Source organism: Acartia tonsa, chromosome 8 (assembly GCF_053477335.1).
Source record: "Acartia tonsa isolate MP-2025a chromosome 8, ASM5347733v1, whole genome shotgun sequence".
Lineage (NCBI taxonomy): Eukaryota > Metazoa > Arthropoda > Copepoda > Calanoida > Acartiidae > Acartia > Acartia tonsa.
Window position 1 is genome coordinate 31,823,532 of NC_137267.1, and position 10,142 is coordinate 31,833,673.

At 30.4% G+C, this 10,142-nt stretch overlaps 3 protein-coding genes across 4 annotated transcripts; all 3 read right to left on the reverse strand.

The window, feature by feature from the left end:
• Positions 1–92: 92 nt before the first annotated feature.
• LOC145326719 (bolA-like protein 3) lies at positions 93–2,639 on the reverse strand. Its single transcript, XM_080170096.1, has 4 exons — positions 1,880–2,639; positions 1,109–1,164; positions 821–870; positions 93–576 (listed from the first exon to the last, which is right to left on the reverse strand). Exons 1-4 carry the CDS (start codon positions 2,089–2,091, stop codon positions 466–468), a joined length of 429 nt encoding a protein of 142 aa, XP_080026222.1. The 5' UTR covers positions 2,092–2,639; the 3' UTR covers positions 93–465.
• A 485-nt stretch (positions 2,640–3,124) lies between these two features.
• LOC145326721 (uncharacterized) lies at positions 3,125–7,544 on the reverse strand. Of its 2 annotated transcripts, XM_080170098.1 has the most exons (6): positions 6,245–6,358; positions 5,966–6,022; positions 4,526–4,617; positions 4,071–4,143; positions 3,652–3,822; positions 3,125–3,240 (listed from the first exon to the last, which is right to left on the reverse strand). In XM_080170098.1, exons 3-6 carry the CDS (start codon positions 4,579–4,581, stop codon positions 3,148–3,150), a joined length of 393 nt encoding a protein of 130 aa, XP_080026224.1. In that variant the 5' UTR covers positions 4,582–4,617; positions 5,966–6,022; positions 6,245–6,358; the 3' UTR covers positions 3,125–3,147. The 2 variants fall into 2 exon arrangements, 1 of the variants encoding a protein (XP_080026224.1); XR_013881941.1 differs by lacking the exons at positions 3,125–3,240; positions 3,652–3,822; positions 4,071–4,143 and adding exons at positions 7,034–7,062; positions 7,410–7,544 and having other exon boundaries at positions 4,536–4,617.
• A 137-nt stretch (positions 7,545–7,681) lies between these two features.
• Positions 7,682–10,064, reverse strand: LOC145326720 (transmembrane protein 203). The gene is made up of 5 exons (XM_080170097.1): positions 9,462–10,064; positions 8,635–8,727; positions 8,169–8,272; positions 7,963–8,059; positions 7,682–7,820 (listed from the first exon to the last, which is right to left on the reverse strand). Exons 1-5 carry the CDS (start codon positions 9,474–9,476, stop codon positions 7,722–7,724), a joined length of 408 nt encoding a protein of 135 aa, XP_080026223.1. The 5' UTR covers positions 9,477–10,064; the 3' UTR covers positions 7,682–7,721.
• Between the last annotated feature and the right edge of the window lie 78 nt (positions 10,065–10,142).

A 10,142-nucleotide genomic window follows, 5' to 3' on the forward strand; every position in this document is an offset into this window, starting at 1 on the left:
CTTATGTCTTTTTAAGTTTAATAACTTGCAAAATAATATGAATATAAATTTGAAGATTTTTTTACTAAAAATATGATATAAACTATTTTTTTAAAAATACCTAATACTATTAAGGTCTAAAATAATTCAAACATAATATTTTAAATAGGTAAATATGCAGAAAAGGATTATTCCAAGTATTGGATCTTATCAACTGTTTTAGATACCTGAATAATGGACTATTGAGACTATTATCACATGTACTACCATGTACTTTTCAAGAATATGATATTTTGGTTAAAATATATATCTAAAAGTTAACAAAAATATGAGATTAGTTCTCTGAAATTTTAATGTCTGTCCTTTTAAAAACTACATGGTAAAAGTTTATTTTCTGACTTACGGGATCAATAAAATGTCAAAATCTCTCAATACATTTCATGGAAATATCTCAATACATTTCGTGGAAATATCCCTTTTTAAATTCTAATGATCACAAGGACTAGGATTAGTAGATATTCTAATGCCATGCATATCTCCAATTTCTTTCTTAAGCGCAGCTGTAACTAACTGGTGCTGTTTCACTATTCTCATTCCCTAAACATCACAGTTATAATATGTATGTTTATGTTATATATTTTTGTTTGATAAATTAAACTTCGCTTTCATCCCGAATTTCTGCCATTTGAAGCTTATATGTCGTGTTGAATTTATAGAAAATCATAAAAAAAAGAAATACAAACGTTAAGCTATCCAACCCCCCTCACTCTTTTTTTAAAAATCAATTTCAAAATAAGGTTGAAGGGGAGGGGTTCTGTGCTCACTCAACTAGGCAATTTACCTTAAAATCTGGAGCTTCTACATAAACTTCGTACATTGATCCACACCCGCCTATGAAAAAAAAAAACACTTGGTTTCAGCTAATATGAAATTAGGCACGTAAAAAAGTACATATATTTCTACATAAAGTCTCTTTATATCTGAAGTTTATTTGGTAAATTAAGGCCTTTCTGCGAAGTGCTTTCTCTCGTGTAAATACCTCTTTATTTTTGGAGTAACTAAACTATCTTGAACCTTTCCCATTTTATATATTATGGTTTAGATAAGATGCGGTTGGTTTTTTTCTAACCTGAAATATCGACAACTGCAATATCAGTGGCTTTTGGAAAACTTTCGGCTAAAACTCTAAAAAAATAACTTTATCATATATACTGTAAAGTAGTAAGTTATGTGTGTGATGTTCCCTAGGATCTTGTAAACGGCTAAGATAGTCGTTCCCTAATTTTCACTGAAGTTTAGTATCGGACAAGTTTTAGGCTATTTTACGCAATTTGAAAAGGGATTTTTGGAAAATCTTTAATAATTGAAGGGAAATTTTCGTTAGATGACTTATTTGATAGGTATGAAATTTATGTTTTTTTATCATTAAAATACATTGATAAACCTGAGAGTTCTAAGGGGGGGAGGGGGGCGGGGGGGAGGGGGGGCTCATAAGATGTGAGAAAAATGGGCCTAATATTTAGCTATAATTTTGAAACTTGGTACATAAGCCTGGTTCTAATAGGTAATACATCTAAATGAAAAAAAATTTAAAACATTTAATTTTTAGGTTAGGTTAAGTAAGAAAAATCCGAATATGGAATTTTTAGGCCTTTTAGATGTAGTACCTGTTCTATTGGACTAGGCTTATGTACCAAGTTTCAAAATTATAGCTCAATATTAGGTCCATTTTGCTCACGGTTTACGATTTAACAGCACCTAGCACCTCCCCCCCTAGTGATACTTTAACTTGTGACGTAAAGCCAAGGTGAGGTATGAACATACATAAGTCAGGGAGTAGTCAAATCATTTGAAATATTCTTAAATCTTAGAAGAAAAAAAAGATTTAAGCAATACTTACTTAATAAGACTGGCTTCCGCAGGCGAGAGTTGCTGGTCATCCTGTTTTAAATTTCTAGTTGTGGAAAAATATTTCTTTTCAACTTTGTTTTCAGTTATATTGACTAATAATCTTGGTTGTTGAATATACAATTTTGTTATTGGATTCATTCTTCTCAACTCATTTAATACAACTGGTGTTTTCATTAATCTACCTATCATACTTAAAGACATTTTGTTTTGAAGATTCTTTTCTGCAATATAATATTTTTAATGATTATTAATTTTATAATAACATAACCTATAGACAATTTCAAAGATTTTGATTGATAATAATGTTCCTGTGAACTTTAGTTTGATTAGACAAAAATAGTAAGTAAAATAATACAAGTTCACATAAACAATACATAATTAAAATCCCTGCATACCTGTTTAATTTCATTAAAAATCAGGGGTAGCTATTCTAACAATCAATTCTACAAAATATCACGAAACCTTTAAAAGGAAGGTGGAAGTATATCTTGTTTTTTCATTTAACTGAAGAGGGGTAGGTAAGAAGGGGAGGAAAAGGGGAAGGGGGTTGTGGTTAAATTTTCCTTTAGAATTGTTTGTCAGAATCACATTCCCTTTTCCCTGATTAAAAATACTTAAGCATAAAAAGCAATTTTTAATACAATTTTTAAATAACATACAACTTGAGTTTTTATGGTATAAAAATATAAAATTTCACTAAGTTAACATAGAATCTTACTACAAATACTTTTAATTCTGTGCTTTGGTACCTACCTAACAAAGGAAACTGGATTTTTTAAAAGCAACTTTTGTCTTTAGTTCTTCCAAGCGAGTTTTCTCTTTATTTCAATGTGTAAATGATAATCATTCAAATTACACAAAAAAGCGCCATAATTGACAAAACTATAAATGTATGATAAAAGAGAAGCTTCGCTCATTTTGGCTAAAAATATTTACCAACATCCCGGATTTAAGTAGGTAGAAAAAATAAAAAAAGGAATAGATAGGTGGATGGTTGTTTTCTTTACTTAAATAAAAAGGATTTTTTCGCGTTTTCCCTCAAGGTGTCGAAACACCGACCCTGCTGATCATAAAGTAAATTGAAAAAAAAAGGTTTAAGGGGTTGCATGTAGTTCTTCATGTGCTTGTTTCTTATTTAGGTCGGGATGTGACATGACAGAAAAACATAAAAAGAATGCCCCTCCTTATTCTAAAAACAAAAGGTGGAAGGGAGGTCTTTGTGCTTGCTAGGCACTTTAGCGGAAAGCACCGATTTAATTAATTATTTTGATTTTCTGTCAGCTTTTCTTCTGCTTGTTGTTTCAGCATTTCATCTAACTTGAGTTTTTTCTCGGTTGCAAAGTTGCTTACCTGAAAAGCAAGGATTGCAACATTAAAACGTAGCGAAACTCTGATACAAAAGTTGAAGGATAACACACAAGTTAGTAATTTTCAAAATGCAGAGAAAAACGCATCACATCAGCCATAGAGATCATATTTGCAATAATAGCATTTTGCACTGACTTACAAAGAGTGATACTAAGTAAATTTTCTTTGTTTGGGGATTTACACAAAAAATATTTATCTTTCAATAGTAACCTATTACAGATAAGTAATAGTTATATGCCAAACAAACCTTTATCTTGAAGTTCCAACTGTTTATGACATTGAATTGGGCCTATTTAATATGAACCTAAAAGCAAGGGAATTATCATAAGTATTTATTATATATTTCATGCAACTGACATATCAGCAGTCCAATAGGAGCATTTATTAACTAACCTTAATATCTGAATTTTCTTTGTTCTTTCTTTTTCTATTTTCATCCAAACTACATGTTTTGTCTACTTGGTCTTTAATAGTTCTGAGTTCAAACAAATTCTGCTTGCAAGACTTCCATTCTCTTTGGAGATAGTTCAATGTTTCTAGAGTATCTTCCACACCATGTCTGTCCTAAAATATGTAAAGATATATGTTATTTATACTATTAAGAAAGAGGGCTTGAGAGCCACTTTATTTGTTTCAGGAATTATAAGTCTATGCCTTCATCTTTGGACGCTTCAACTTATTTTTGGACAATAAGTCAACGATTCGAAATCTAGCCGCGTCATTTTAGGAAAATTTTCTCAATCCATTTTTCAACATTCCGCAGACGCATAAAAATTATAATATTAGGTACAAATTAAATATCATTGAAATACCTTTAAAGTTGTCTCTGTTAGAATTAGTTGTTCCTGATATGTGATTGCTTCCTTCAGCTTTTCGATGTAATTTCTAAATTATAATGCATTTATTATAAACAGGCAACCATGTTAATTTCAACTTTTTCTGTTAAAAAAGAGAAGCAATTGTGGAGATGTGGTCATTATAATTAGCTTTAGGTTATTTAATGAAGTGGCTTGATATTTGAATTTATGTTTCATAAGATCTCGTAAACATCTGTTTTGGTGGTTTGAGGAAAGAATTGTATTGGTCTTGAGAGGAGTTTCCTACTGGCTAATTCCAAAGATCCAGTAAAGTAATGTGTTCTAAGACTTTTTAAAAAATGATTAAGAACGCTAAAATTAGGCATGACATTTGCTTTATTGAGGTACAATTTGGAACTTGGCAGTTGGCCGGTCTTAAAAAATATATATTCCTTTGCATAAAATCTTACTTTAAATAAGTTTTCTTGAATAGGGCAGCCTTGTAATCATTTCTTTGTTTCTCCATGTCAATTGTTAACTCAATTTTCTTTTCTTTGGCTTCCTATATAAACAAAATAGATAATTTTAGACAAAATCCTTTTTAAATGTAATGTAGGTAATTTTATTTCTTGGGTGAAGATCATTATTATAAGATCAAGTTTAATGAATAAAGTACTTTCTAGATTATTAATTAAAGTATTTGTTCTCACCATGATTTGTAATGAAATCTAGGATAATTCTTAACTTGTTATGTTCGTGAAGGCTGGGGACGAATAATTCTATTTCTACTGGTTTAATAAGAGGGGAGTAATTTTTGACACATTTGCGTAAACAGTGAGTATAGGCTTTATCTTTGGACTGAGAGGATAAGTTATTAGAGATATAATCATTATATATGATAAATTTTCCCAAGTTTTAAGATTTTTGGGATAGGCTCAGGTAAAGGAGCTGCAGTACTCCAGGTGGTCTCTGGTCTCTGAATAGGCAAAAATCAAAATAATTTTTTTGTTGTTGAAAAGTTAGAGGTCATTTTATATAATAAAATATGTATATTTTTTAGAGATGGCAATCCGTCAAATTTTTTGGACCGGAATCGGATTCTTACAAGAATCCGTCCAAAAAATGGCGGATTCCGGATTCTAGCAATATTTTGAAAGGCTTTTTTAAAAAATTAAAAACTTTAAGTGCTACATATGTCCTGAAAATTAATGTTCTTGATGTTCTCTATAATTCACTTCCGAGAATCGAACCAGATTTTTAAAGATTTTTATGTATTGATGATAATATTTGCCTTCAAAAAGGGGGAGTTGAAAGAAAAAAACTAAAGACGCTAATTTTAGCCTAACAATTAGGAATCCGAATCCGCTATTAAAAAACGGATTCCGGATTCGGATTCCAAAATTGACCAAAAATTGAGCAGATTCCGGATTCGGATTACCAACCCTAATATTTTTAAATGTTATTTACATATTTGAAGAAAAAGATGCATATTTTGTTAATAAGTTGACCTTTATCTCTTCAAAAAAAAATTAATTTTTATTATTACCTGACCAGAGACCAACTAGAGGCCTGCAGATTTTGTACCTGGAGGCCTATCCAAAACATATTAAAACTTGGGAAAATTCATTATATAATGATTTTTTCTTTTATAACCTATCCTCTCTGTCCAAAAATAAATCCTATATTCACTGTTTACGCAAATGTGTCAAAAATTTCCCCCCTCTTACCAGAGGCCTACAGGGTCACTTGAGGTGGAGTCTACTCTCCCCTATTTTCAACTTTAGTTTTAAAAAAAACAAGATTTTAATGAAAACTGATGTCCCTTCCTTTCATTTCGACCAACAATTTATGAGATCTCTAGCTTTACACAAAAAAAAATTATCTATTACATTATATTATTGGATAATTACCTGATTAGAAATATTTTGCCAGGGTAAATCTTCTTTCAATAATACATTTTGTGGGACCTAAATGAAATAATAATTTTTGCAAAAAAGTCTTATTCAATTCAGAGTGCCAAAAACCTAATCTCCTAATTTATATATTTGAATAGTAGATAAAAAGGAAAATTGTGTCCATAAGTAGCGCAGCAATAATGGACTTATAAATATTTTAAAAAAGAACAATAGAAAAACTGCACTACTTATGATTGAAAATGTTATTACGATGTATGAAATATTAATGTATACCTTAAAAATATTCTGTTTCAATGCTTTGTCTAGGGTAACACATTTCTTCTCAAAATAAGCTTGGTAATCATTTGAAGTAGGTCCATCTTTCTATCCAGTTCAGTTTCATCAAACCTAAACAATCAACAATTTTTAGAATATTAAATATTCTACAGCTGTAAGAGGCTGGAACAAACTCCCAAGCGAAATAAAATCCTCTACCAGCCTGGCACAATTCAAAATAAAGATTGGCAAACACCTTAATTTTATGTCAGCACCTCCTTTATGGCCCTAAATGAGGCTCGTAGGAGTATATAATTATATTATATAAATAAATGAAGAGAAAAAAAAGTACTCTTCAATGATAAATTTCCCTAGAGTAACATTTTTTTAGTGTAAGGTTAAAGATACCTATATATTTAATGTATATTCCTGAAGTATCCATGTATCCATTATCCCAAGAGGAAGGGGACATTAGGAATTTAGGACTTTTAAGTTTTAAGTGTATTGGTACCAAAAAAGATCTTTTAAATATATTCTGTTATTCGTTGGCTATAATTTTTTTGGGTACTTTAAGTAAATATTGATTGGTTTAAACTAGTATTGTCCTAACTTTTAAAACAATAATATTATTCTATAGAATGAGTAAAAATATTTCATAGATCGTTGTCTTATAACTAAAGACAGATGCAATAATCGAACCTTAAATACTTTAATATCTGCAGAACAATATTTTTGTTTTATAGGGCAGAAAATAAGACGACTCAATGATTGAAAATTTATGACAGAAACACATAATTATTGTTATACCTGTCAGTTTGTTTTTTCTTTAGTACATCCTGAAACAAAAATCATATTATTTTCTCCTATAGGTAAATGTTATTACAATACTGAGCTTTTTTCATAAAAAAAGTACAAGTATCTTGCGTGAAAGAGCTTAGCATTTTATATAATTTTAAGTTCTTTAAGTAACTAAATTATAATCTAATGTTTGCTTTAAAAAATTGTGGCGTTTTTTCTTAGGGTCTTATCTCTTTAATGAGGTCAACTACTCTACTTGAATATTGAGAACAAATTCTGACAACTTACGAGATTTTACTGGACATATATATATATACAATAAATCCATCTACTGTAGTAGGTATATCTTTAAGAATCAAGCTTTATAGTACATGTCATGTCCTACCTTTATTCCAAGCAGGCTAGAGGCGACGCAATCCTTGAAATCTTCACAAATATCCTCAATCAGAAAACTGGGATCTGTGTTGAAATGTTGAATCATATATTCTTTGTTTATCTGTTCTGCTCTTGTCTCCTCCATATTTTAATTCTCTATATATCGAAATATCACTGTAAAATACTGCAGATTTTTTGTTCTGGATTACATCACTATCATAAATGAAGGAACCTAAAATTCTTTTTCTAATTCACATTTTTTTTTTTTTCAGTCTATTAAATGGATCAAAGCCAAGGTTCAACTTTTTCACTTTGTCACAGATTATTGCAAGTGACAGGCTTTGATCATTACTAATTGTAAGAGTATAAATATGGGACTCAAAACTTCACTTGATTCTAATTTAATACTGTCGTTCAGTTTCTAGATTTTTATTGTCATTGTTGTGGTAGAAAAAATATGTTTAAAATGAAATAAAATGGTTTGGTATATTTCAATTCATTAGATATGAAATTAAATTACTCCCCACCTAAATATCCAACAGAAAAACAATGTCAATAAATTCCTGGCAAAGTAGATATTTAAATGCAAATAGAAGCACAATGACAAGAAGACTCCACAGTGTTCTTAATCCATTTAATTTTTCACAGGTTATGTATTGTCTGCAATTAAAATATAGTTATTGTAAATATAAAAATACCTATGTAATATTTATTAAGGCCACTTGTATTTATTTAAATTGATTAAATAATTATATTTTATAATTTTTACCTGATAAATACAATGATACAAAAGTATGCATTGATACTATCACAAACAAAGAGCGGAGAGAATATAACAAACCAAGATGTTTTATCAAAGCATATATTTTCAACCTAAAAACACAAATTTATATTTCAATAATTTTGAGGAAAAGTATTTTAAATGGCTATGTCTAAAGGGTTTGTGATGTAAACTTAACTTTACAAAATTTTGTTAAGGCTACCAAAGTATATACATATGTCTGCATGCATTTCAAGCTGGATATGGAAAAGGTTGGATCGACAGGTGTATAATTTCAATAAAAGCTTTATTTTGGTTATGGACAGGTTCTATTGCGAAGGACAACCTAACATAACAACCTTATTGCAAAAGTTTAAGGATATTAGGGACAATAATCTAATACCCCAGTTTAGCGAGCCAACTTTTAAACATATGTATATCTATTGTGTATTGAAATGTACAAAATGTAACTTACCTTTAAAACTAGCAACACAGAAAAAATGGTGACACTAAGCAGCCAGACACAAATCTCAAACATAGACACTCCAAACCACCGTAACAGTTCATCCTTTCAAAACAAGAAAAAAATAAGTAGGGTATTTTTCTAAGAAACTCTCACCAAAAATGGTTAAAAATCTTACCCTTAACATGTAAGAGGCTTGGTTGCATGAAAAGGAGAACCATATATCGGTTCAGCAGTTAGCGACATCCTTACACTTGACAGATAGACAGAAAGCCATCCTGTTACTGTTATATAAGGACTACTTAGAACACGCAGTTCTAAAATTATATTCTAATATTGCTCCTAATATTGTATGTATGTAGCCTTGATTCTCTGAAGTTAGGATTCAGATGCACGAGGAGATTTGAGGTGAGAATCCTTTGGCCAATCCTAGATTTGTAAGCTTCGCGCACAGTTGGTTGTATTCTATGTTACATTACAAGCTGATCCGCAATTCTCGTGGAAGCTACTCAATTATTACATCACCCTGGCCTAGAGTTTTGGCAGGTGTTCCATATTAGGCCACCCTAATTAATGGTAATCTCATATGAATGAGGAGCATGGACGACGGAAAGCATGATTACAGTTGCTTGATAGGTAGGATCCTAACTTCCTACAAACCTCCCTTCTTACAACCTAAGGGCATCTCAGGGAAGGTTGCGTGATTATATTCTGACAAATTACAACAGCATTTGTCATCCTAGTGCAATATCTATGAGGGGACTTGAACTCGGATTTTCCCAACCACAGCGTAGTGCGCTAACCACTACTCTATGGGACACCAATAAGTAATAACATACCTGTCGGAATAACATTAATGCTGATTATATTAGATTTGACTTCTTTTTGATTTGATTCTGGAAAATAATTAATACTTATACATTTAATTTTGTACAGAAGCAACTATAAAATTCGAATGATCGTCCATCTGTTAGTAACGGTATGGGGAAAGGAAACATTAACTAAACGGCTGCATGTCATTATAGACCTTATATGAAGATTTCATGTATCTAGCTATAAGCGTCAAGTCGAGAGTAATGTATATATATATATATGTGTGTGTGTAATCTAAATCCACAAGTCATTCGCTCTAGATTATAAAAGAGCAATATATAAAAAGGTATCTTCATAATCTACTTACTCTTTATTTTGTTATGACACTAATTATATGCTCAATATGTTGCATTATCTATTTGATTTTTATAGTGCAACTTCTTAACTAGCTTGCTCTATATATATATGGATGTTATCAATCATACGTTTTAAGTGTTTAACAATCAATTTTAATGAATAAAAAATCGATTAGTTTGAAATAAAATTTAAATAATTAAAATAAACATGCATCTTATGATATTTTTTGGCATAAAAGGCAAATAAACAAGTTTTTATTGATGTCATAATGGATTTTTACATCACATTCACTTCTTTGAAAAACGCACATTAGTGTTTTGTAGCTAAGAAGCAAATACTATGAGGACACT